Source organism: Mytilinidion resinicola (genome assembly GCF_010093595.1).
Source record: "Mytilinidion resinicola strain CBS 304.34 unplaced genomic scaffold BDZ99scaffold_36, whole genome shotgun sequence".
Lineage (NCBI taxonomy): Eukaryota > Fungi > Ascomycota > Dothideomycetes > Mytilinidiales > Mytilinidiaceae > Mytilinidion > Mytilinidion resinicola.
The window spans coordinates 351,481-377,278 of record NW_022985472.1 but is presented as its reverse complement, the minus strand read 5'-3'; the positions used below and the strand labels follow the sequence as shown (position 1 = coordinate 377,278).

Below are 25,798 nucleotides of genomic sequence, written 5' to 3'. Positions count from 1 at the left end.
GGGGGCAAATGCATAGGGGTACCTCATGACGAACTAGGATTCTACATGTTGGATGTAATAGTTAGGGCACTCTAAATCGATTCCCGTTTACGTAGGTTACAGATATCGTACTATATTTTTAAGCTCTCTAAATCACGCGGTATATGTAGAAATTTTTGCGTGGGAGATAAATATATAGGGGCACCCTATAACGAATCAGAATTCTACACATTGGATGTATTGTTTAAGACACTCTAAATCGAAACCCGTTTACGTATATTACAGATACTGTACTATAATTTTACACGCTCCAAATCACACAGTGCAGGGGGAACTGCTGTACACGTAGTAAATACACGGAGACCTCTCACGATGTTGCACGATTGAAAATAACGGATGTAATAGTTATGAGCCTTCAAATTAGCTCTTTTCTAATAAGGCTCTACATAGCATATGAATTCCCAAAGAAGTGAAATCTCATAGTGCAACTAGTAATTCTGCGATCGTAGTAAACACAGGGAGACTCCTCACGACAATTCAGGCTGAAAAGCAGGGGATGTCAAAGTTGTGACCCTCCAAATTAGCGCCCTCCCGATTATGCTCTTGATAAGGTCCGAAATCCCACAAAGGTCAAATTTCACGGGGCGAACAGTAATTTTGCAGTCTAGGTAAGCTCATGGAGCCACCTCACGACGTTCCATGATTAAAAATAATGGATACAACAGTCTTAAGCCTCCAAATCAGCTCTCTTCTAATGAAGCTCTAGAAAGCGTACGAAGTTATATGAAGGTAAAATTTCACGGTGTAAGCAGCGATTCTGCGGGCTAGGTTAGGCTATGAAGCCACCTCATGACAATCCGAAATTGAAAATAGTGGATGGGATAGTTTCGATGCTCCAAATCAGCACCCTCCCAGGGAAGCTCTGGATAACGTGCGAAATCCCATAAATATGGATTCTCACGGTGCGAGCAGTAAGTCTGCGGTCCACGTAAACATATGGAGCCACCTCACGACATTCCACTATTAAAGGCAGAGGATGTAACAGTTCCAATCCTTCAAATTAGCATTTATCCAATAAGGCCCTAGAAAGCGTGCGAAATCCTATGAAAGTTAAATCTTACGCTGCAGGTAACAACTTTATGGACGTGGTAAGCACATGGAGCCACCCCACGACGCTCTAAATCAACTCCGCTCCGCGAGGTTTGCGGAATGCGATGCGGAATATAACACGCTTGAAATCTAAGAGCCCGGATAGGAGGTCTGCACACGTGTTGAACGCTTCGAAGCAAGTCACGGGGGTCGCAAACTATGTTCATAGGATGTAGTAGTCGAAGCATTTTGAATCTGCCTTTGGTTTATGGATCCTGTGAATCCTATACGAATTGGCTTACACTTTAGATCTCGTGACTTGGGTAGGAACGCTGCACACTTACCAATGGCTTTGAAGCATGTCACGACGTTGAGGAAAAGGGGTCCTTCGATGTAATATTCAACACATCCTAAAGTAGCCCCTGGTTCGCGCATACAGTGGATCATATATAATCAGCTTGCCTTTATTTCTTGGGGTCGGCATGGAAGTTCTGGGAAAGTCTCGAACGCTTTAGAGTACGTCACGACAATAGAAAATAATAGCTCATTCAATGTCAAAAGCGAGACATCATGAATCAGAGCTGCTTTTGCAAACGGGGTTGAGAGCATGAAGTAAGCCCCAGCCAATAGGATGGACGAGCTAGTGGCCTAGCTTACCGAGAGATTTATCGACGTCAATCCTCGATTTTCCGTCACCGCTCGAAACGAATCCATCACAACTCGCAATGGATTCATCAGTCACAAAGAAGAAGCAAGTCTGCAGGAGCTGTAGACAGCGCAAGAAGCGTTGTGATGTAGGCTAAATTCCATCTTCGCTGCATCGTGGTACTAAATCTCGTTGCGCAGGGCGCTAGACCGTCATGCTCGCTATGCCGCAAGCTAAATGTTACTTGTTCCTACATTGTGTCAAATCCAAATTCCGGCTCTATTCATGCTTCGCATGTAGACTGTATGCCTTCGACTGAACGGTCTTCCTGGGTGTTGAATGGGAATGTCGACCATCCTAGCCTTTTTCAACTTGATGATTATCCAGACTTATCGTCAAAAGGGTTCTTCCACATTCAACGCGGCTCTCTCGATTCGCAGCTTCCATTTACAGCCCTTGGTGTGTCAAATGCTCCGGTCGACTATACACCGCCGACTTCGTTTGGCGACTCCGCTATCTCCGACATGACATGGCAGCAAGACAGCATTGAAGACTTCGACCAAGCATCCAATGATGCAATATTTCCTGCTAACCTCCCCCCTCAAGCTCAAATCATGGAGCTTGTTGAACTGTTCTTTTCGAACTCCTATGCGTTCCTGCCTTGTGTCCATAAGTCGGAACTTCTCAAAGACGTCAAGAGCGGTCAACTTCAAAAAGAAACTCCAGCGCTTCTATATGCTATCTCTGCAATAGCGGCACAGCACCATCCAGAGCCGGCCATTCAGGTTTGCCGCGGTGATTGGTTTGACCAAGCCAAGTTCCTGTTTGAGCTCACGCAACGAGATAGCCTACCGGCCCTACGAATTTTGCAAGCTGGCGTTTGTATCGTACACCATGCATGGACCGTAGGCGATTACTCCACAGCATGGCACGCCCTTGGGAAAACGTGGAGACAGGCGTGCTCTTATGGGTTGAATCAACTCGACGTAGGACCGATGCAACCACCTGGACTCAGACTCGCCCCAGTTTCGAAGGATGCCCGGGAGAAAGATGAATTTCGCAGAGTCCTTTGGACGTTGCTATTTTATGATAGAGATCAATCATGGGCGACAGGCTGGCCTCAAACGATCGCTGATCGACATTACTTGGTTAATCTTCCTTCGGAGGATTCACATTTCCAATCCAAAACCATGTCGGTAAGTGTTCAAGCAATACAATATCTGGAAACGCCTATTCAAGCTCTCTGATGCTGATATCGATACAGGGCGAAGATGAATCCACACCATTCTATTGGAACTTGAACAAGCTGATAAATTCACCATCCAATTCGATCCAGCATACCAACACCTTCCATTGCGTAATTAAAGCGTATGTCATTCTTGGACGAGCAACTGATCAAATTAATGCTTTGCATGACACAGAAGAGTCTGCAGAGTACGAACAAGGGCTTGACATTCTTGATTCCCACCTAGTAAGATTCCGGCTAAGCCTACCACGATCTGCGACCTCCATCCACGCAACTTCTCCAGAAGATCATGCAAACGTCATCTGGCTTATGAGCATTCTCAGTACCATCACTATTTTGCTCCACTATCGAGCTTCTTCCAAAGAATCGCCTCTGGACGAAACCCGTTTCCTCCGTTGCGTCTCCGTGGCCCGCAACACGGTACACATGGTCACCGATGTGTCCCGAATATCTCCAGAACCTCTACTGAATCCTCACATACCTGCTATGCTGTATCTAGCCGCCGCTGTTCTCCTTGTGCACTGGAGGGAAAGCAAAGTCGATAAACTCAAAGACGAGATCGATATCCTGAGCCTCGTTTTCGATCGCTTCCACGACGTTTTTCCAGCCCTTGGAAAGAAGTTCAAACAGGGGATTGAGTATGATCTTAACATGAATGAGGATGGCATACGAAAAGCGAAACAGGCAGGCGCGAAAGGATTGCTGGGGGATTGTGCGAGGTGGCAGATGCCAACTCGTTAGATTTTGGCAAGTACGTGTCTCTCAGAACCCGTACACCTTCCTTGTTAGCCCTCAGGCATCTTAAAGCCCTACACATTTCTTCAGACTTCAGATGCTTTCATGTTCACCGTTTTGATTAATGATGTCACCCGATCCCAAATTCACCTCCGAGATAGACGTAAACAAATATGCAGAGCTCACCCTCCTGGGGAGCATCTCGCGATCGCACTCGACGCACCGACACGAGCGCTTATCCGCATACTTGGACTTTCAAACGCTGATTGAGTCCATTCCTTTCGCGCTAGCCCCAAGGATGTTTTCAGCGTCGTCAACCTCGCCTATCAAGCGTGGACGAGGCCGACCTCGAAAACATCCCCTACCATTGACAAGTATACCTGCCAAGTATGAGGTAGTCCCGCCACGAGGGGTGCCTCGACTAGCCTCATATAGAGCCAGAGAGTCGCCGGGACGAGTTACACCTCACTCCCAGAACCCAACCTTCACTCCACCCGTGACGAAGCGAGGGCCAGGCCGACCTCCTCAAGCAGCCCAGCCAGCTACAGATGACGCCAACGAGCTACGAGGCACCATGCAGTACACGCACCTCAAAGGCCCACAGCTGCGAGCGGAGCTGAAGCGACGCAACCTCGCTACCACCGGTGGCTACGACGCCATGATCGAACGACTACTAGAAGACAACGCGGAACGCGGCAGTGAGGCTACGACGCTCAGCACCACGCTGGTCAAATATGTACCCAGGCCCTTGAATCTCGTCACGGCTGGGTACGGACTCCCCGAGGACCCGGCTGTGCTCGTCGGAAGCGGTACGTCAACTATCGCTGCGATCATCAACCGCAAAGAAGACTAACAGCATTCGATATACAGATATCATCCACTACGCCCTAAACCCCTTCGGTCTCCCAACCCTAACCCTCTACCTCACCTCCGGCCACTCCGCCACCATCTCCGGCGCCGCCCTCCGCAACGCCCTCATCGGCATCGACCCCCAGCTCCTCAGCACCCTCCGCCGACTCACAGGCTCCGATGGCCCGGACAACGAGATCTTCCCCGGCTCGCACCCGCACCACCCCCTCCGCATCCTGGGCGCCTCCTACGCCGAGCGCATCAGCACCGCCGCGAAAGAGCTCGTCCACGGCGAGACGGAGCAGTGGCAGACGCAGCGGAAGGCGTCGCTGCGAGGACTAGGCCTCGCGCCGAAAGAGGTAGGGACGGAGAAGAAGCCGGTTTGGGAGGAGAGGCATGTGGTGCTGGGCCTGCGGCTGCGGGGAATGCTGGGCTACGGCTACGTGTTCGCGTACGACGCGAGCGGCGAGGATGAAGCGGGCGAAGAGGGGGCGGTGGATCAAGAAGGCGGCTGTTGGGGCGATGTGGAACTCCATGCTGCGAAGAAGGAGGTGTGGGAGCCTCTTCGCGTTGTTGAAGGCGCGGTGGTCAGGGGCGTGGCGCACGACGTCTCTTACGTCGAGGAGGAGATGGACACGGAGATGGCGGATCTGCAGTGGCATGGCGCGGATACGGAGCTCAGCGAGCTCAGCGATGTCGACGAGGAGGTGCTGAGGGGCGGTACTGTGGATGTGGAGGCCGGGGTTGTGGAGAGCGTAAGGAAGCGCGCCCGGTATGACTCTGGGGTTGAGGCGTTGCCTGACGCTGAGGAAGACAGTCCGTGCCCGAGGAACGGGATTCGGCTTGATGCTGCAGACCGCATAGATGATGCCGTGCGTCCGTGGGAGAAGCTTGATGCTGCGCCGCCGGCCAAGCGGAGGCTGAGAGGGTGAGTTCAGGGTCAGTGGCGTTGGAGGAAGCCTTGCTGATTGGTGGTTAGGTTCGGGTTTCGGAAGACGTGGATGGGCGGGTTGTGAGGTCTTGCGTCTTAGGTGGGGGTTTGGGATGGGAGCCTGGACGAGGTTTGAAGAGAAGCTGGATGGTGGTGGGTCAGGGTAGCTTTAAGTAGCTATAACAAGCTGGTCTCGTGATGCAGCTATCAAAACCAGCATCGCTCATACGAATACACGCTGAATCACGGATTTGATGGATATCAGTATAGTGTGTTCAGGAGAGGGGTATACTTTTGCTTCCTATCCACAACGCCGTCGCTGAGATCCTGGTTTTGCCCGTACAGAATCCTAACTTTTCTCTAGTCCTTATGTAAGCCACGCAAATGCTCACCCCTTAAGATCTCCAACCTAAATTCAAACCTCTCGAAACGCTACCTCCCTCGGTAGCCTAAAGCTGGCACAGAACATCCGCTTCTTCGGCGCTACATCGCGCACATCCCATACCCTTGTCTCAGGCGTACCTGGCTTGATATCCGTCGCTAGTAACTTCGAGATCTCCTCACAGATCTCCGCCGTCTGCGCCACGTTATCGTCGCTCTTGTAGCTGAAGCAGTAGACGTGCACCATCGGCATCGAAATCTTCTCGCGTTCTTCGGATGGGAGTGCTTTGAAAGCTGGTTGGGCGTATATCCCGATGAATGCCGGGAGGAAGCTCAGGGCAGAGGCGGGGAGGTTCATGACGAAGTGGTTGAAGAAGCGGGGCTGCGTGAGGGTCTGGCTAGGAGGAGCTTCGAGGGGTGCGCAGGCTTTGGGGGAGGCGGGCTTCGTGCGAGCAGAGCGCGCTGCTTTGACGTCCTTTCGCGTTTTGACCGTGACGCTGTGTTGTGTTTTGAGTAACTCCGCCGCCGCTGTCTTTATGAATTTCGCCCCGTCCTCGTTGAACGGTCTGACGAAGTCCCCCGTTTTGTTCCCCTTGATTGTATCTTTGAGCGCCTCATAACTTTCTGGATTCAGATCGTTCGCCCACACGAAGATTTTCTTCTTCCCCGCTGGTACGGCGAACGGGCCTATCCCCGCCATTACATCTGCGACCGCCTCGCCTTCTTTGAATATGCCAACAAGCCGCTCATGCTCGGTGTGCAGCCTACTATTCCAATACACTTTCGCAAAATCGAATTTGAATACACAGCCTTGTTCGTGGACCTCGACGACCATTTCGTCCGGCCCGTGGAGGACTTCATATTGGAACGTGCGGTAGGGGTTTGCTTCGCCGACGCGGTCGATTTTGTTGATAACGGTGCGCACGGTGGGGTTCTTGTCGGCGAGAACGTTGGCGATGAGGTGTTTCCAGGGGAGGTAGTGGTCGCGGAGGTTGAGGTGGGCTGGTGGGCGCAAATGTCAGATGTTGTCCTACTTAGGAGGGAGAGCGGTACTCACCAACGTGCCCGACTAGAGTGAAGCCGGTAGGAGGGTCGTGGTTGCCATCTTCTTCGGGGAGGATGGCGTCCATTATTTCGGCTGGATTGTCTCAGTTTTGAGGAGTATGGGGGCAAGAGACTACGCACAGTATGACCAGAAATCGTAGTTGAGATGGAGATCGTAGGGTATTACCCCCACGGTCCCACTCTGCTGGAAGTCTCGTAGTTTAGGGCTCCATGTTTGCGAGTCTGCCTGCTTTGGTCAGCTAGATGTCTAGATTGTGACTCTTGAGAGAACTACTACCATCGTGTCGAACCTCCGGCTTTAAGAGTATGCATTTCCCTCCAGCTTTTGCGGTCTCTTCCACGGGATCGTTCACTATAGTAAGGAATCGTGGCAGTAACAGGGCATCCTTTGCGCTTTCCAGCTCTTTCTTGCACGTGCTGATATCCTTCTGCTTGAAGATGCGGGCGGCGGAGGTGGGGACAGTCTTCTTGAAAAAGGCGCGGTCGAGGATTTTCATAGCCCGGTTGATGGGAGGGCGAAACATGGTGTCGTCTGGCATCGGAGCAGAGTCCGAGTCTCTCCTTTCGCTATAATGCGCACACTCGTTGCAGTCGTGGTCAAAATTAAGGAGTTTGGATAGAATGGCGGATAACCGTTCTCTGTCTGAGATGCACGGATCTCCCGCGCGCAGGGACACCTGCAGCACAATTTCGAGGCCAACAAAACACCACCCAGCGCGCCCGGGCGTACAATACACGCGACGAGACCGTCAACACTCCTATCCGAATCACGACACCCCCGAGCGATGCGGCCGCCCGACGAGACTGCCTGAGGAACCTGAACACGCCCGAAACCTCGCGATCACCACGTATCATCGAGCTCCGCCGCGAGGCCGGTAGCCGCAGCCATGGCGTCGGGGGGAGGCAACATCAAGGTCGTGGTGCGCGTGAGGCCGTTCAATGGAAGAGGTGCGTTCCCGAGAGCTGGGGAGGGCAGTGGGAGGATACTAATGTTTCGTAGAGATCGCCCGCAATGCAAAATGCATTGTCCAGATGAACAAGGACCAGACTATCCTTACACCCCCTTCACACATCGAGGGAAAGCTCTCCAAAGCCGCTAAAGCTGCCCTCGATGGGTCTAAGACATTCGCTTTCGACAAGAGCTACTGGTCGTTCAACCGTAGCGACCCTCATTTCGCCAACCAGGAGGATCTGTTTACAGATCTGGGGAAGCCCCTGCTGGATAATGCATTTCTGGGCTTCAACAACTGTATCTTTGCGTATGGGCAGACGGGTTCGGGGAAGTCATACTCGATGATGGGGTATGGGGAGGAGGCTGGTGTCATACCGAAGATTTGCAGGAACATGTTTGAGCGTATTGAGGAGATGCAGAAAGACAAGAATCTGACTTGCACCGTCGAAGTGTCCTACCTGGAAATCTACAACGAGCGCGTCCGCGATTTGCTGAATCCGTCTACCAAGGGAAACCTCAAGGTCCGCGAACATCCTTCCACCGGACCCTATGTCGAGGATTTGGCGAAGCTACTGGTGCGGTCGTTTCCGGAGATTGAGAACTTGATGGATGAGGGGAATAAAGCTAGGACGGTCGCCGCGACGAACATGAACGAGACCTCTAGTCGATCGCACGCGGTGTTCACTCTCATTCTGACGCAGAAGAGGCATGATGTGGAGACGAGGATGGATACCGAGAAAGTGGCAAAAATCAGTCTGGTGGATTTGGCAGGTTCGGAGAGAGCTACGTCTACTGGTGCGACTGGTGCAAGATTGAAAGAGGGTGCGGAAATTAACAGATCGCTGTCTACACTCGGTCGTGTCATTGCGGCGCTCGCGGACCTTTCCTCGGGCAAGGGCCCTGGCAAGAAGAAGAACCAATCTATGGTGCCATATCGAGATTCCATCTTGACGTGGTTACTCAAAGACTCGCTGGGAGGCAACAGTTTGACGGCTATGATAGCTGCAATTTCGCCTGCTGATATCAATTTCGACGAGACGCTTTCCACGCTTCGATATGCCGACTCTGCCAAGCGAATTAAAAATCACGCCGTTGTCAACGAGGATCCAAACGCCCGCATGATCAGAGAATTGAAAGAGGAACTCGCTCAACTTCGATCGAAACTTAGCGGGGGAGCTTCTGGTGGTATTGTTGAAGAACAATACGCGCCTGATACCCCACTGGAAAAGCAGATTGTCTCAATTACCCAGCCAGACGGTACCATAAAGAAAGTTTCAAAGGCCGAGATTGTTGAGCAATTGAATCAATCAGAAAAGCTATACACTGATCTCAACCAGACTTGGGAAGAAAAGTTACAGAAGACAGAGGAAATTCACAAGGAGCGAGAAGCTGCGCTAGAAGAGCTTGGTATCAGCATCGAGAAGGGGTTTGTTGGATTATCAACGCCCAAGAAGATGCCTCATCTTGTAAACCTGAGCGACGATCCTCTACTCGCCGAATGTCTGGTATACAATCTGAAGCCCGGAACTACGACCGTTGGGAATGTGGAGTCGGCGACTACAGCGGAGATTCGATTGAATGGTTCACAAATTCTGCACGACCACTGCGTGTTCGAGAACGTCGATGGTGCTGTCACCGTAGTGCCTCGAGACAATGCCGGCGTCATGGTCAATGGGCAGCGAATAGAGAAACCAAAAAGGTTACGCAGCGGCTATCGAATCATCTTAGGCGACTTTCACATTTTCCGTTTCAACAATCCCCAAGAAGCACGAGCTGAGCGAGCTGAGCAGGGGAGCCTTCTTCGTCATTCCGTTACAGTGAGCCAGCTAGGATCTCCATCTCCTAGACCTGGTCACGACAGATCTTGGAGTACTGTCAGTAGGCCTGAATCAGAGTTTGACTCTGAAAGCCCAGGAGCCGCTTCACCAAACCCATTTCAGCAACGGAACGGGCGCGACTCTGATTGGTCGTATGCTCGGCGAGAGGCTGTCACTGCAGTGCTAGGGACTGATCAGAAAATCAATAGCTTAACTGACGAGGAGCTTGACGCCGTTTTCGACGATCTACAAAGGATACGGGCTGTCCGGAAAGGTCGACCAGAGAGCAGGATGTTCGAGCAAGAAGATGATCTGGATTCTGTTTCAACGTACCCGGTTCGAGAAAAATACGCTTCCACCGGAACCATCGACAACTTCTCTTTGGACACTATGCTGACCATGCCCTCCACTCCTCAACCAGGTGAGGAGGATGAACGTCTCCGATTAGTCAGGGAAGATATGCAGGATCAAATTGACAAGCAGAAGGAAGAATATCAAGCAAAGCTAAAATCTGCAGAAGAAGCCAATGTCGAGATTGAAGAGATCAAGGCGGAAAAAGTCAAGATGGAGGAGAGTCTTCGTACTGCTAAAGAAGGAATGCAGAAGCAGCTACAAGAACAGAAAGAGGAATTCCAAAGGCAGCTACAGGAACTCCAAGGGCCGCTATCACCCCAATCAAATGGACCCGTAGGACCACCGGAGCCGACCGAGAGGCAAATGGAACTCGCAAAGGACGCATTCCAACAATGGCGGCAGCGGAAGTACGTGGCCATGGCGGAGACGATTCTCCAAAATGCCGCAACATTGAAAGAGGCTCAAGTGATGAGCCAGCAGATGGACAAGCATGTTGTTTTCCAGTTCTGCATCGTCGATGTTGGACACTCCTTTGCATCGTCATATGACTTAGTTCTCAATGGGATACCTGGAGAAGATGATGAAGACCTCGACATTACCCCCAAGCCATGCGTTGGCATACGAGTTATAGACTTTAAGAATCAGGTCGTACACCTCTGGTCGTTACAGAAGCTTCGCATCCGGGTGCGGCTTATGCATCAGATGCACCAGTATCTCAATCGGCCGGAGTATTTGCAACATTTCAGCTTGGAGAATCCGTTCCTAGAGCCTTGCATGCCGGAGTTCTCGCGGATTGGGGATGTCGATGTCCCTCTGGCTGCCGTCTTCGAGTCTCGTGTCCAGGACTTCAGCCTCGATGTTATCTCTTCGTATACCGCAAATGTCGTTGGGATAGTAAGACTATCTCTCGAGCCTTCATCAGCCCAAGCGCCTTCTACCACCCTAAAATTCAATGTAGTCATGCATGACATGGTAGGATTTCCAGAACGAGAGGGAACAGATGTTCACGCCCAACTCTTTGTTCCAGGCGTCTCTGATGAAGGCGGAGCAACGACAACGCAAATGATCAAGGACTTCGACGAGGGCGCAATTCGCTTTGAAAGTGTTCACAGCATGAGCGTTCCGTTCGCCAGTCCTCGTACCTCATTCCTTCGAGCTTCGATATTTGCCAAAGTAACTACTATGCATCTAGATAAGCTACTTAGCTGGGATGACATGCGAGATTCGGCGGTCAAGCCTAAGAAGAAGCGCCTTGCTTCTCGCCTACCAGAGTCCGAGTTCTTTACCGAAGAGGTCCATGATATCTTCTCCCGTATCCAGATCCACGAAATCTCCGAAGACGGATCTTATCAACCTGTCGAAGTCATTCAAAACAGTGTTGCGGATGAAGGCGCCTACCAACTCCATCAAGGGCTACAACGACGGATAGTAGTCAACCTCACCCACACCTCGGGCGAGACTCTACAATGGCACGACATTGCCGGTCTCCGCGCGGGTCGCGTTCGCCTTGTTGATTCCTCCGGTACGGCTCCAGCCCTCGATTCCCCTGTCCACGAAGTTCCCCTTGCACTCGTGCACCCGCCCACAGTAAAGTCCAACGCAGACGGTACTACAAATGTGACCTTCATCGGGCAATGGGACTCAAGTGCACATGGCTCCCTTCTTCTCGACCGCGCTACACCTGACAAATACCGCGTGCAAGTGTCCCTTCTCTGGAACGTCTCCAGCACCCGCCTCGCCTCCCCCATGGTCTTCTCTCTTGATCTAGATATGCAGATTCGAGCGCGGAGTTTCTTGCGTCAGACGAGTCTCTTTGGCTTTGCCAACCTTTGGAACACTACAAGAGTGATCCATTCTACAACTGCTATATTCTCAGTCGCTATCCGTCCTACCTCAGTCAAGCGTGCGACCGACCTATGGCGCATGAACACCCGTGACGACTTTGTGAAAGGCGAGGAAATGCTAGCTGGATGGACACCTCGAGGTGTCAGCCTTGTCAAAGACTTCATCGCCACCCAAAAACGTCGCCGACGAGTCGCGGAAATCGAAACAGCACGCAGCGTCCTAAGCAGCCGTGCCTTGACCCTCCCCACCACAAATGGCACAACCAACGGCACCGGCGCCTCGACCTCGGAGCTCGACGACCGCCAGAAATCCCTTCTAACCCGCGTCCTCACCCTATGGCAAACGAAGAAAGAGCCCGCGGAGATAATCCTCAACACCACGAACCTCGAACCGCCGTCTTCTGGCGCCGCCTTCGCTGCACGCCCGCTCCATCCTTCGGCCCAAAGTTCTTCAAATAACGTCAATCTGCCTGCGTCAACTGGCCTCTCCTCCGCCCCTGCTTCTCCCTCACCTAATCCGACGCTTGTCGCAACAGTCCGCCACATTCCCAAAAACCCAGCGCTCATGAAAGGCGGGTACCTTCTCATGCCAGACCCTTCGTCCTCACGATGGGTGCGGCGATACGTCGAATTACGGAAACCGTATCTGCATATTTACTCCGTGCCCGAGGGGGACGAAATCAATGCTGTTAGTTTGAGGAATAGTCGTGTAGATCATCAGCCGCAGATTGCGAGGCTATTGGGGGGTAGGGCTAGGAGCGAGAGGGATGGGACAGAAAGAGGAGGCGAGAGTGTCTGGGCGGTGTTTGCGCGCGGGAATAGCTATTTGTTCCGGGCGAGGGGGGAGCGAGAGAAGATTGAGTGGATACTCAGGATTGACGAGAGTTATTTCTCCAGTGGGAGTGGCAGTGGGGAGGAGTGAGACTCCGGAGGGTCAGTTGGGCTCTATCTTTTGGCTATCGTCGTAGTGTGCAACATGGGACTCGTGGCGTCTGAAAATACTTGGATCTGCCGCGCTGGGCGTTCGGGAGTATGGTAGGCTTTGATGCCGCTATGGAAGCATTTATATCTCTCGTTCATCAATCACTCTCATTTTTTCAAGTCATATTTCTTTTGTTCAGGGACTCGGTCTACGCTTTGGATACCCAGGGTGTTGGAGTAATTCCTATAGTTGCGAGTAGACCTGATCAAGCCGCTGAGACCGGGTGGTATAGATAGAATAGGGCGGGAAGGGGGCAGTAGAGAGTAATTTATCGTTCAACTGTAGCCCCCGGTTTTGTTTTGATGGTGACGTCCATCTTCACAATGTATGATAATGTGGGGCCTTTCTGGTAAGTGGAACCTGCTTCGCGTTGGTGTCGAGATGAATGCTAGATACTGTTCACAGCTCACAACTCGCAATTCATTAGTGAAGTATCAAAAAAAGAAAACAAATTCATATCAGACTATGCGGTACTATGCTAATGTCTATCTACACGTCCCACCCCAACTCCTCCGGCAATCATATATACTCCATGTCCTTTCCCTCTTGATTACCATACCGCAATCCTCAACCGCAGAAACGTCGGTACACTGCAAATACTAGTCTAGGCTAGAAGGCAAGAGTTTTTCCTCTGCTTCCATAACCAGCCAATCATCCAGAGGATTTTGAATTACAAATCCTAAGCCTTGGACACGCTTCCACATTGAGAATACTGCGACTGCGCCGTCATTCGTAAATGGCAATTATTCAAGTGCTTAAACCTGAGCCTAGTTTCCGCTGTCGAGAGATTGACATCCTGTTTCGACTTTCGCAAACGTGTCGACGGGCTTCATGCAGTGCTAAGCCATCGTACGCAGTCCAGTTTCACGACACGGTAAATCCCGCTATATCGGATTTTGTTCCTTTGTCCTATGCCTCTAGACCGGCATAGGTTAGAAACCATTGCCATTTCAATCGAAAAGGCGGTTTCTCCTGCTTCTGGTCATCGTGGTCCTCATAGAGGTCTCTCGGAATACCTCCCCCAGCACACAACCTATAATGGGATGCTGCCCACGTTTTGACTCACGCAAAGTAGTCACACCGGTTACATCTCGTCAATGTGAAGGTGCAGAAGGGATGGGATGCTCCATACTTCCCAATACCCTGCTATTTGATGCCTCTTTAAACTATTTTCTTTGTCTGCTCTAGCCATAGAGCAGATTCTTGGCAGGTTCTTCGACCATCTCAAACGTCAACTTCCGGATTCGTACAGAAACTCCGCATATGAACAGGTAGTTTGGCTGTTAGAGTCGCGCAAACAAGTCATAGGCGTCCTATCCCCTCTTTCTTGAAAGCTACGGGGCACACACGGCTTCACGAAAGCCCTTCGCACACTGCCATTGCTGTTCTGGATCGATCGTTGGTTTTCTCTGCTTCCAGCCATCAAAACTTCACCGTTACGAATTTTTATCAACGGCTCCGAGGTCTCACACAAGTTTCACATGAGGTACCTCGGTACTATGTGTTCGAGAGTTGGCTCGCACAGACAAGTCATCAGCAGCCACTGGTCTCCATTCGAAGCGACAAGAACGCGTAGGTCTTGAAGGTATGTCATGATGAAATCTCGTTGAAGTACTTCACGAGCGATGACCTGATCGGCACCCAGGAGCACGAACGGCCATCATTTGCTGCCCTTGAATATTTTGAACCAGCGGCATAAGACTTCTCAGTGCAATCTTTGTAGAAGAGTAGCTGGAGGATCCGCACAGAGCCGCAAAAGAACATAGACAGATGTCTTCACGCAGTTTGGCACGTCCGTAACGGCGTAAAGGCTAGCGAGGATAGCGGTTGAAGGAGGCAGATCGCGGACGGGCTACCCATAACGCGATATCTAGCAGTTTTTACTAGGACTCTCGTGATCGGTAAAGCGGAACACGAGCATCAAAGAGTTACCCGGCCAGTTTCGAGCCAGTACCATGGTTTGAGTCTAACCACTGTGGGTATGGACGGACGGGGCCGCAACCGACCATAGACAGAAATGGGTCGCGATTTGGCGGGCCGAAGAAGTCATTCCTCGTGTCATGGCGAGATTTTGTTGAAGCTGGGGGTGCCCGCGGGCTCTACGTAACAGCAATAGTATACCTGAGTTTACTCAAATATCCGGAGAACCCACTGAAGAATGGAACGATCATTCAAGGTTTCAGCGAAAGGTTTCAGCACGCCGAAGAGTCCATAGCATAACATAGAGCGTGGTTTAAAAGAGCGAGAGTTCGCGCGGCTTTCCCATCAGATACTCCTAGTTTTCCTTCAGTAGATACTTCAAAAGAATCGGCCGCCAGACCCGCGAAGGAGCACCAACACGTGGCCTCGATCGGACGCAAACGCCGAAAGAGCCCATGAGAAGTGAGGAACGATAGACATGAAGGAGCGAGAGCGCTCGCGACCTCCACATATTTTCTAGTTGTGGGTTAGTTGTAAGGGATTTTCAAGGAACCCGCCACCGGATCCGCGAAGAATCATGAAATGATGGCGTAGTATTTCGATATTCTCAAGAAACCCATCCACGAAGGCAATGCATCCTTTCAAGCAGCGAGAACGGTTGCTGCTTCTCCATTGCCCCTTTCGTCAACGACGTTTACAGATTCCCGCGAAGGGAGCTGCAAAGCGACATCATCTTCTGCGACAATTGGTTTGGTGCGCCCAAAAAATCTTGCTGGGCAATTTTGTTGTCATTTGGTGCGGCGAGAGGAGTCTAACATCGTCTAAAGTGGCCCAGAACGCCCCTTTGTATCAACCTTGCCAAAACTTCCGCTTTGGAAATTTTGACGATGCACCAAAGGACCTCAGCAGTGCTAGGCAAGTGTTCACAGGCCCTGAGAGAGCGGCTGGTCCCACACAAGCAGGCCCGCCATGCTCCTACTCCTGCTCCTCTGTTTGGCAGGCTGCTCGGAGATGCCATCAACTTGTCGAAAGAATTTAGTTACTCAAGGAGATTATTTCTAGACAGCTACGTCATATCCTCCTCATCAGTTTTTGGAATGCGATGTCAGGATTCCCGATGAAAGAAGCAAAAGCGACCATAAGACACCAGGCATGTGGTCTGGGGCTCTCCGAGGAGCCATGCCAGCTCCAAGATGGGCTTTTGGTGCGGCGAGAGCGTACCTGGTCAACTTCTTTGTCAAACGTTCATCAAGGTCGGATGTAGCGGGAACACAGCCCTATAGCGAATCCGGCTGGCAGTTGCACAGCCATGCCCCTATGATCCTCGAGGTTCTCGGATCCCGAAGGCAAATACCCATATTTTACATGATGGGCGACTTCTTGATTCCAATGCACAGAGCCATAGCTAGAATCCAGTAGAATCTTGATCCAGAAGGAAGGGAGCCGTACAGGTCGGCCGCGAGATCTTTATAAACTAGCTGAAAGCAAGGTATACAGCTGGTTTTCTTAGGACCCTTTTTTCTGTTCACACCACGAACCACCATAGTGCACAAGTGCGCAATGTTTCCGATACCAAAGCACATAGCCATCTTTAGTAGCTCGCGTAGATTTGATCAAGGAAAGCAAAGCCGTGCAACGTATGCGACACTCCGTTGCTACGCCATGTACTCCCCTTGAATCTTGCTTTGTTACGGGAAGCAAACAGCTATTGCTGGCCCACTGATAGGTGGACGGCTCAATCCTGAAACATAGCGAGCAATTAGGTGTAAGATTAGTGTTTTGAAAAACACGTAACTCGTTACACGTCCTTGAAAGCCACCGTCTCATCGGAAACCCCCGTCTATTTCTAAGTCAACCTCTGGAGTAGCTTTGCATAGTCTGGAGTGCAATTAAGTCATCAAACACAGTGGTAATGCCGTACCGAATAGCTGCTTTTGAGTATCGTCGGCCGGTTCCTCGTGAAGCGTGAACCATGCTCACGAATATGTCTCATGCGTCGCGGACCCTCTCAGGTTTTGATCCAGAAGGCACACGGCCATTAGTTCTGGCCATCTTGAATTTATAAAGCCATGTTCCGCCGCGTTGATTACTTCAAGTCTGGAAAGCAAACGGTCATTATGTGCTTTGCAAGACCATTTTGATCTATATCTCCACAGACCATGGCCAGGGAAGCCCCGAGATTTGAATCCCAACACAGGCAGCCATCGGTTGTCTTTGTGAGTAGTTTCGACCTCAAGGCACACAGCCATTCAAGCCTCTGAAATGAAAGTTTTTAATCCACAAAGCAGCCTGTTATCCAGCCCATTTTCGGTGTTTTCAATGCAGAGCACACGACCATGTTGGAGTTGAGGCTGAACTTTTAAATCCACACTGTAAATACCCATTGCGAGTCCTTCTTTGAAAGTTTGATCCCAAGGCACAGTGCCATTGGTCTCGATGCTCGTTTATTTGTTCGAATGGCAAAGCAATCAACGATTGCTCGCCTTTTCGAGGGGTTCCGCAAACAGCCCTCATACTCTCTCTCTCTCTTATCATATTTGATCCCAAGGCACGAATCCAGGGTTGGAAAAGGCGATCAATTTAGTGTGAAAGTACCCAGCCATAACATGTCCGCCGTAGGAAATCTTTCGGACGTAGTGGAGATTAGACTACCTATTGACGAAGCGAAAACCTGCTATCCAAGGCACTCTTTACAGTGGTGTCGATCGAGCAAGAGTGGGGTCGGGATAGTGATATATTCGCGTTTCCGAACTTATAGCCTGATACTGTATACATATCCAGCTTCAAAGCCATCGTGTGAGAGGTGTAGAGGCTTAGATCTAGCTAACACTCATCACAGTTTGCTGATCCAGCTTCTGAAGCTCCACAGGACGCAATGCCATGCGGGTCAAAATATTAGCATGCTTTGAATGCGCACGACGAGTCGGTAAAGCTTCTTGCCGCCGAACGTGTGGTCACTGTTCAATCCAAAAGATGCTGCCATATCGGTATTTCAGACCTGCCCTTCGATCCAGAAGACACATATAGCTTTTGTAATCGGGTTGTAAAGGGGGTAGATGATGGGGTTCAGAAAACATCCACAGCCTATTTCGCAGGAATTTTATTCCAATCTTCACGACACATGGGCCAACCGTGTGCAATCTTTTGAACTAGAGCACATAGCTATGAGAGCTCGGCCTCGACAAGCTTTCTTTGCGAATCAACCCCACACACATCAAAAATTGTTCTCCAGCCCAATAACAAGTGTAAAGGCTTCGATTAAGAGGCATACTCATGGCTTCCTTCTCTCTTTTTTTCTTTTTTGTTCAAGTGCTCGTAGCGCACGGCCCATCGCCAACTCCTAGACTATCTTATAACGGGGTGCGAGCTAGAAGGTGCAGCAATGCATAAAATGTGCACCTCTTGTTTCGATGCTGGGCAGCTGCTTATTGACGGTTTCCAACGCTCCGATTCAGAGTATACAGAGATCTGTCCTAGGTTTTGTTGTTTCTGTGTCCAAGATACACACGAAGCATCAATAACCTTATGTGCTTCCTTTTACGGGGGCGGATTCTTCTTTTTATAAGGCACCGCCACAATATCACAGGCTCCGCTGTTTAGATTCACGAGACGAAGACCCATATATTTCGCAAGCTGCAGCAATTTGCGGCCGCCCGAGGCTGTAGGCACTATCATGATTTGGAGGTTTAGAGCATTTTAGATCCCCACAACACACCCATAGGCCAGAATAGTGCAGATGTTTTTGTAAGTTATGTGGATAATCTAGTCCAGAAGGTACAGTCATTTGACAAGTCGCTGTTTTTAGGTTTACAGGCCGCCAGCTATGACTCCTCTGACTTGTATATTTCAGTGACGCTCCAGTATAAGGGACGCAACTACGACAGTGCCACCATTACAAAGGTGGGATACCTGGATTCAATTCACGGCACACACCCATAACATAACAGGAGTCGAGCGTAGCAGTTCGGATGCTGCGATCCATGGGGTACCGGCATTCAATATTACTATTCCTTCTTTTCTCTAGCCATGGCAAGGCGGCAAGGATAGTTTTCCTGAGAGAACTAACAGTGCGGTCCAGAAGACGCAGCCATGGCCATACATGCCTCGGTTTTTCAAGACACACGAGAGTACCCATGAAGTGATGTATTTGGCATTTGTTGGATTGATTGCCTGGAAGTCCTGGTAACGACCTTGAACTGAGCAGATATATGCATGATCCGCAGTGAGCGGCATTTTAAGTCCGCAGGATACACATGTCACAGCCCTGAAGTAGATTTCATCAATATTGACTCTTCGGCCCAGACGGCGAAGCCGACAGTTCGCCAAGTGAAACATCAGTAGTCCACAAGACACACTCATAGACCAGGAGCAAAGACGATTTTACGCTGCACCTGCATTCCCACCGTGTGAGGTGCTCCAATGCATCACAATAGATTCAAACGAGATTACTTTGCCGCTTCCTCTGAATCAGGTACTTTGATTTCTTTCCAGGAATCAGATTCAAGTTCGACTCCCACCCTGATTCCGTGGACTGCTCTGCCGTCGTGTGAAGTCCCTCGAGTCCGGATCCAGAGACCCGCTCTCATAGGGATTGGAGTTTGGATATTATGCCCAGAAAACACCATCATCGGGAGTTGGATGCGTCCTTTCATTAATCCGTATGTTATATAACCTCAAAGATCTCTTCCCGGCTGTATTAACACTATAGCTTAGAGAAGGCTGCTATTGGCCATAGTGAGATAGTCTACGTTGGATCTGTACAATACACGCATGCAGACGGTGTGTTGCGGCATTTAGTATGAATGCTCCAATCCAGAGACGCAGTCGCCAATTACCCTGTGCTATAGATCATCAGATCCTCAGACACACCACCCTGGAAGATTGACTGCTCCGTAATTGAGCTGATTAAGACGCTCGAGCCTAGAAAACGCAGTCATTGAACAGCATTGCAGAGATTTCGATTCACGGACCACTCCCATGGTCCAGGAGTATTAGGTGGTATGAACGCTTCGGCCCAGACGACACAGCTCATCAGTCATGCCACTGCAATACTTTGAATGCACAACTTCCCCTATCGTAGCATAACCCCAGCAGCTTCTCGAACTGTTTCGACGCTCTGATCTAATGACCTAGTCATGACGCTATCTTGCTAGGCGTTTCGCTCTACCGGCACGCTCCCATGATCCAGGTTGCGATGCTTGTATGCTGATACAATTGAATTAAACGCCCCGATCCAGAAGCTGCAGTCATGCGAAGGCCTTACGCAGAATTTCGATCAATACCTCAGCTATCTGAAGTGGAACGCCCGGTGCATAACCTGTTTACGACGTTGGGGTCCAGGGATTCGGCCATCGTTACCAGTGACCCCCAGTTGATGGCCGCACAGCTCCCACAGTCATGGAAAGCTTCGCGTGGTCGGTTTGGACCGTTTAATTGTTAGATGCTCCAACCCAAAGGATGCTGCCATTATGGAGAAACATATTGCGATTTTCGTTATCAGCAACGCGCAACCATGCTTGTTGATACGGCGGGCTTTTAACGCTTTGATCCGAGATGCAACCATTGATCATCGAAGTGACGGCTTCTCAATCCATCAAAACACCCCCCGTTAGGGGGTGTTCTGGGAGGGCCTTATCAAACAGCTCCAGACGCTTCGATTCAGGAGACGCAGCCATTCGTTTCTGCAGCGTGCTTTTCAGCCCTATTGACCACACAGACACTCCTCCATGCAACATCAGCAGCTGCAGTTTGGAACGGTTTAGTTTTAGACGCTCCAGCCCAGAAACCACCCATTTCAGTCCAGAAGAGGAAGTTGATCCGCAGCCACACACACACATAGACGTTGATGAATAATATTCTTGATGCTTTGGTTCAAGATGCAGCCATACCTCAGTCAAGACTTTAGTTTCGATCCATGACGACGTCTCCGATTTGGGGGTGTTCTAGGAAGGCAAACTGACCAATCTAAGACGCTCCGATTCAGAACACGCAGCCATCGGAGGCTTGCAAAGGCAACTTTCGATGCAGACGCACTCCCATGCCTGGGGTTAATGCAGGATTTGGATACAGTATTCCGCCATAAAATCGGGTTTGCGCATGTTTGACTACACGGCTTCTCCTCTTGCCCTCCGAACACCACTGTGAGGGGTGCCCTAGCTCACCGGTATCACATTATCCATGAGGTTACCAATTTCCTACTGCATCAGCCTTTACATGGCGTTGGGATTTTTGAAACCCCGCCGGAGTATCTCAAGCGGTGGCAAGAAGGAGTGCCCAAACTTAGGCCGGAGGACTGTAGTGTGGATGCTCCGACCCAGGAACCACGGCCATGCGAGCCGCTCGTTTACGGGTTTGATGCATCGAGAGGCGAATGCTGCAATTCACAAGACACAGCCATTCCACGAATGGCCACGACGCTTTTTTGGATTCACCGCTCCCCCAGCCATGAGCCACCACTGTAAGAGTATTGGGAATCTGATGCAGACATTTGAACGCCTTTCGAAGGCTTTACTGCAAAAAACACAGCCATGGCGTGCATGTCAGATACGTCTCGATTTACCGAACACGCACTCATGCACTGATTGGGCGAGTTGATATAAACGCTTCGACCCAGGGTAGTACGCATAGTATGCCTCTAAGTATCCTTTTGATCCCCAAACACACCCATGGCATTTTTGGGGATATCTTAGATGCTCCGATCCAGTCCAGAACACACACCATTATCGATTGGGTGGACGGGGATTATGAGGCCGCGATAGATGGGACGGCGCTAGATGAAGTAGCGGTAGAAGGCTAGGTCGACATGACGAAGTTCGTCAGTCCGTACTTGGCTGGCCGAAATGCTCGATCCGGAGGACGCAAAGTCATATCATGGTTTACGGTCTGGTTTTGGTACAGCAATCAGCCATTGTGTTGCCCAGTAACATGTTTTGATCAACAGGACACACGCCCGTGCCGTGAATGTTAAACACTGCGGTAACTGATCTGGATGCTGGGATCCAGAGACGCTGCCACATGTAGCTAGACAGGTGTAATCTTTTCGATCCACAGGCACACATACCCATATCACACTTCTGTTAGACCTGACTGAATGCTCCGATCCAGAGGGCACCGCCATTGCGAACTTCGACGCATCTTTGATCCCCAGAAACACGCTCACATACGTTCGGACTACTCCAGATTGTGATATGGCCCAGAGACACCGCCATCAACGAGTGAGACGTTGCGTATTGGGACCCCCAACTCCCACAGCCATGCAGCTATTGCCTCGATTGATGTATTTGATCAGCAAAGCCACATCTCCACCACTCCCCATGCTGCTGATGGGTGCAGGGTCTCGATTCAGATCTCCACACCCACACCCACACCCACACCCCACACCCCTCCCCTTCCCCCTCCCCACTCATTTCCCGATCAGATGAGCGGTTTTTTCTCACTCCTCGATACCAACTCCCACAACAACTCCCAGCCCAGCCCACCTCCACACCATCAGTTCTAGGGCTTGAATATTTTCGAACCCCAAGCATCCCCTCCACACCATGCTCCACAATCTTCTCACACCAAGACCCTCCCACACACCCTCCACACCATGTGCGTTTCTGTCGATGTCTTTTCTGATTTCCAACTCCTCCCTCCTCATCTCCCACCTCCTCTCTGCTCTGAAGAACCAACTTCCTCGGGGGCTACGGCATTCCTATATACCCGCCCTCGCCGAAACCGGCACTGCGCTGGCCCTCACATGCGCTCCCCTCTTCCCGATGTTCCCGATACTCCCTGTACTACGCCGTGGAACCACGTCATGAGCACGAGGTGCGTCGGGAACGAGTTCCCCGGGAGCACATCCGGGACTTTATCGCGCCGGGTCAGAAGGGAAGACGTGGATGATCGGCGTAGCGAGCATGTGAAGAGCGGGAGCGAATGGGGGGAGGGGAGGAGTGGTACGAGGAGCGAAAGTGATCGGAGAACGAGAGTGAAGCCGGAATGATGACGAGAAGGGATGAGCGGTATGGCCGACGCAGCGAACATGTGATAGAGAGGGCGAATAGGAGTAGAGGAGTGTCACGGCGGGCGGAAGAGAGCGGGGACGTGACGCTCCGACGTGACAGTTCCGGGGAAGGAACCGGGCGATGAGGACGGAATAGGGACAGTGTAGGCAGGAAGATGAGAATGAAGACGAGCGAATAAGAATTATGAGATGAGTCAAGACGAGAAGGAGTGATGAGGGTAATTAGAAGGATGAGCACGTGATGAGATCGTGACTAGATCTAATGGTGATGGTTTTGAGAAGTTGGAAAAGGGAGATATTGTCGTCGCTTCGCAGAGTTGAAAAAGAAATCGAGAAGTCATGAAAACCGATATGTATATCTGATGAATTTCGTATGATACCATGGATATATCAAACCCAGATTTCCACCGTCACATACCAGTGACATGTCCATATATCCATAGACTTGACCCACACCAATCCTATCCCATCCGAAAAAGAAATATAAATGTTATCTACAAGAAGTGTACTGGTCCAACTAACCGACCTACCCCATTCATTCGTGAAGATATCTACGAGGAACCGTGCCTCTTCTCCTTCAACTGAGCTAAATGACGCGCGCGCCTCCGAGCCGCTTTCTCAGACTTGATCTCACTCTCGCCACGCTTGCTGGGTGGTGAAAAGTGATTGTGGTGGAGACGGCTGAATGCCATCGGGTTGTTCGGGTTTCCGGCTGGTGCACTCACACTCGCAGGCGCACTGGTAACCGCCGCGCTTGATACAGCCCCTGAAGAGCTCGTAGCAGTCACAGCATCCCCAGGGTTCACGGTCTCGGTCAGCGTGATCGTTTGGGTAACGGTCGATTTCGAGCCTGAAGCAGTGGGGAAGGTGCTGTTGGTGGCATTTTGGTTTGGGAAGGGGAAGGGCGCGACGGTGCCGGTGCCTGTCGCGAAGATGCCGGAGCCAGTGGGGAAGACTCCTCCGGTGGAGTTGGAGCTAAGAGTCGGGAAAGGTGCGGCGGCGCTAGTCTTGGTAAAGATTGCGAAGGTGGTCTTCGTTTCGGAGGGAGTTGGGAAGCCGAGGGAGAGGGAGGGGATCGAGAGGGAGGGAATCGAGAGAGATGGGACAAGATCTGAGGTTGAGGCAACAATGGTAGAGACGACGGCCGAAGATTGGGACTTGGAGGTGGAGAAGCTATCCAAGGGCGTGTCCGCGCTTTGTTGGAAAACCTTGAGCGAGTTAATGCTCCAGTAGGCCTCTGAAAAGGAGGAGGGGTTATTCTGGACGAAGGAGTTGCAGCTGTCAGCTTTCGACGCGCAAGAGCCACTGCTCCAAACAGCGCCGGCCCAATCACCGCAGAAGGTAGTGTCAAACACAATCTGCTGGCTCTTGAATGTGGTAGCAATATCACAGGCTCCCTTGAACGTGGCACTAGGCTCTCCCCAGCCAGATGGGTCAGGAGAGCTGTTGATGTCAGAGGGGACTGAGCCGCGGGGGAAGAAGTAAATATTGATGGCGGTGGAGGTCCATTCGGTCGCGAAGACACCGCCACCATTATTGTTCAGCCCGGCACCGTAGCTAACGGTGGAAGAGTCGACGATTTGGCAGCCAGCATTCTTAGACTGGCCATCAGCGTTGACGTCGCAATTGTCGGTGCTGATGGAGCCGGAGAAGCCGCCGCCGTTGGTGATGGCACAGCCGGGGCCCGTGTGGAGGGTCATGGCGTTGGATGCTTGCTCGTTGACTCCTTCGATAATATCAATCTCGCCACTTCACTATATTAGCGTCTGGAAAGATCTCAAGTAGTGGCTAACTCACTTGCTGGGCCAGCTAGGTCCGACCATCCAGAAAGCAGGCCAAGTTCCACAACCAGCAGGCATATGAGCGAGGTCCAAGATGACCAGGCCACTGTCGTAGGACGCCTTGCTGGTGAGACGGACGCTCGGCCTTCCGTTTGGAGTGTCGTTGGTATGGTCCACTCCCAGATAGACGTTTCCATTAGGGGTAGAGGTCAAGTTAGTGCTTGATGCAGTGCTTGAATCGACATATTGCACGAAACCTTCTCAGTCAGCCATAGCCCTTTCCTCAATCGAAGTAACACACACCATTGGTAGGATCGTCACCGGTGAAAAAGTCAAACATGTTGAAGAAGTTTGCAGAGCTGTAGTCATCCTGCAAAACATAGCCAGCTATGCTAAGGCGGATGAGAGCAGCAGCGGTAAGGAGCGTAGAGAAAAGCATCTTGTCTAAAGGAGTGACTGTGAGAGCGTGCTGGCCGCTTCGTGGAAAGACGCTATGAAGAAGTAAAGAAGAGAATACGAGAATCGATGTGACGGAAAAGGAAAGCGGCCAGAGGGGGGTCTGGCTCTATATAGCGGCATGTCCAAACCTCAGCCGGGGCGGCGTGTGGGCCACGTCCTCGGAGAGCGGCTCGATTCGACAGCAGTCGTGGTACCTGAGGGGTGGCCGCGGGTGAAGGACAGGGCAGGCAAGGCTTGTTTCAACGGCCCAGCTGCAAAGCGGCCTCTGCGGCGGCGTGTGGTCGGAGTAGCCGGACGCTGCATGCGGGACGCAAGGCCTCCCGGGGCCCTCCATGGCGGTGCCTGGGACAGCGGAGGGATGCTGCGTGGTGAAGAGATCACAGTGGCTGGGTTAGGAGGCGTGGGCCGCGCAAACAGGCTGTTTCACCGACATTGTTGGCTAGCACAGCGCAGAGGGCGTTGAAACAGGTGCAGAAACACGCTGGCCACTCGATAAGGCGAGTCGCTGGGCGGGATGGTTTTTGCATGGTGCAGATGTTGAAACAAAAGGGGAGAGGCGCTGCAACATGAAGTCGCGGGAGTCGGCACTTGATTCGCTAAGGGGAGCGGCTGCTGGACCGCTGGCGGCAAATCTCGTGGCTAGGGAGTTTCTGTGTTACAGCGTAAGGCTGAATTAGTGTCTCCATGGCCAATCGTGGTACCCGATTCATCTATCTCTGCTGACTGTCCGACCCTGATTCACGTAACCGGTGTAATGTTTCCG

General features: G+C 51.3%; 5 protein-coding genes across 5 annotated transcripts; 3 read left to right on the top strand and 2 right to left on the bottom strand.

Annotated features, from left to right (window-relative positions):
* Nucleotides 1–2,238: 2,238 nt before the first annotated feature.
* On the top strand, nt 2,239–3,724 carry BDZ99DRAFT_552613 (uncharacterized protein; the record flags this gene model as incomplete). The annotated part of the gene is made up of 2 exons (XM_033727065.1): nt 2,239–2,914; nt 2,986–3,724. The coding sequence occupies 2 exons, from the start codon at nt 2,239–2,241 to the stop codon at nt 3,699–3,701; spliced, it is 1,392 nt and encodes a 463-aa protein (XP_033568846.1). The 3' UTR covers nt 3,702–3,724.
* Nucleotides 3,725–3,822: 98 nt separating this feature from the next.
* Nucleotides 3,823–5,560, top strand: BDZ99DRAFT_528093 (uncharacterized protein; the record flags this gene model as incomplete). The annotated part of the gene is made up of 3 exons (XM_033726338.1): nt 3,823–4,504; nt 4,566–5,472; nt 5,524–5,560. 3 exons carry the CDS (start codon nt 3,823–3,825, stop codon nt 5,558–5,560), a joined length of 1,626 nt encoding a protein of 541 aa, XP_033568845.1.
* A 123-nt stretch (nt 5,561–5,683) lies between these two features.
* Nucleotides 5,684–7,518, bottom strand: BDZ99DRAFT_429436 (guanine(37)-N1-methyltransferase). Its single transcript, XM_033717223.1, has 4 exons — nt 7,199–7,518; nt 7,042–7,143; nt 6,914–6,994; nt 5,684–6,858 (listed from the first exon to the last, which is right to left on the bottom strand). The coding sequence occupies exons 1-4, from the start codon at nt 7,458–7,460 to the stop codon at nt 5,891–5,893; spliced, it is 1,413 nt and encodes a 470-aa protein (XP_033568844.1). The 5' UTR covers nt 7,461–7,518; the 3' UTR covers nt 5,684–5,890.
* A 219-nt stretch (nt 7,519–7,737) lies between these two features.
* On the top strand, nt 7,738–13,276 carry BDZ99DRAFT_512751 (kinesin family protein-like protein). Its single transcript, XM_033724654.1, has 5 exons — nt 7,738–7,869; nt 7,922–10,754; nt 10,791–10,926; nt 10,957–10,998; nt 11,038–13,276. Exons 1-5 carry the CDS (start codon nt 7,809–7,811, stop codon nt 12,808–12,810), a joined length of 4,845 nt encoding a protein of 1,614 aa, XP_033568843.1. The 5' UTR covers nt 7,738–7,808; the 3' UTR covers nt 12,811–13,276.
* A 10,709-nt stretch (nt 13,277–23,985) lies between these two features.
* BDZ99DRAFT_342057 (putative endo-1,3(4)-beta-glucanase) lies at nt 23,986–25,015 on the bottom strand (the record flags this gene model as incomplete). Its single annotated transcript, XM_033714386.1, has 3 exons — nt 23,986–24,544; nt 24,593–24,836; nt 24,880–25,015. Coding segments are annotated over 3 exons (939 nt in total), but the record flags the coding sequence as incomplete, so codon positions are not given.
* Between the last annotated feature and the right edge of the window lie 783 nt (nt 25,016–25,798).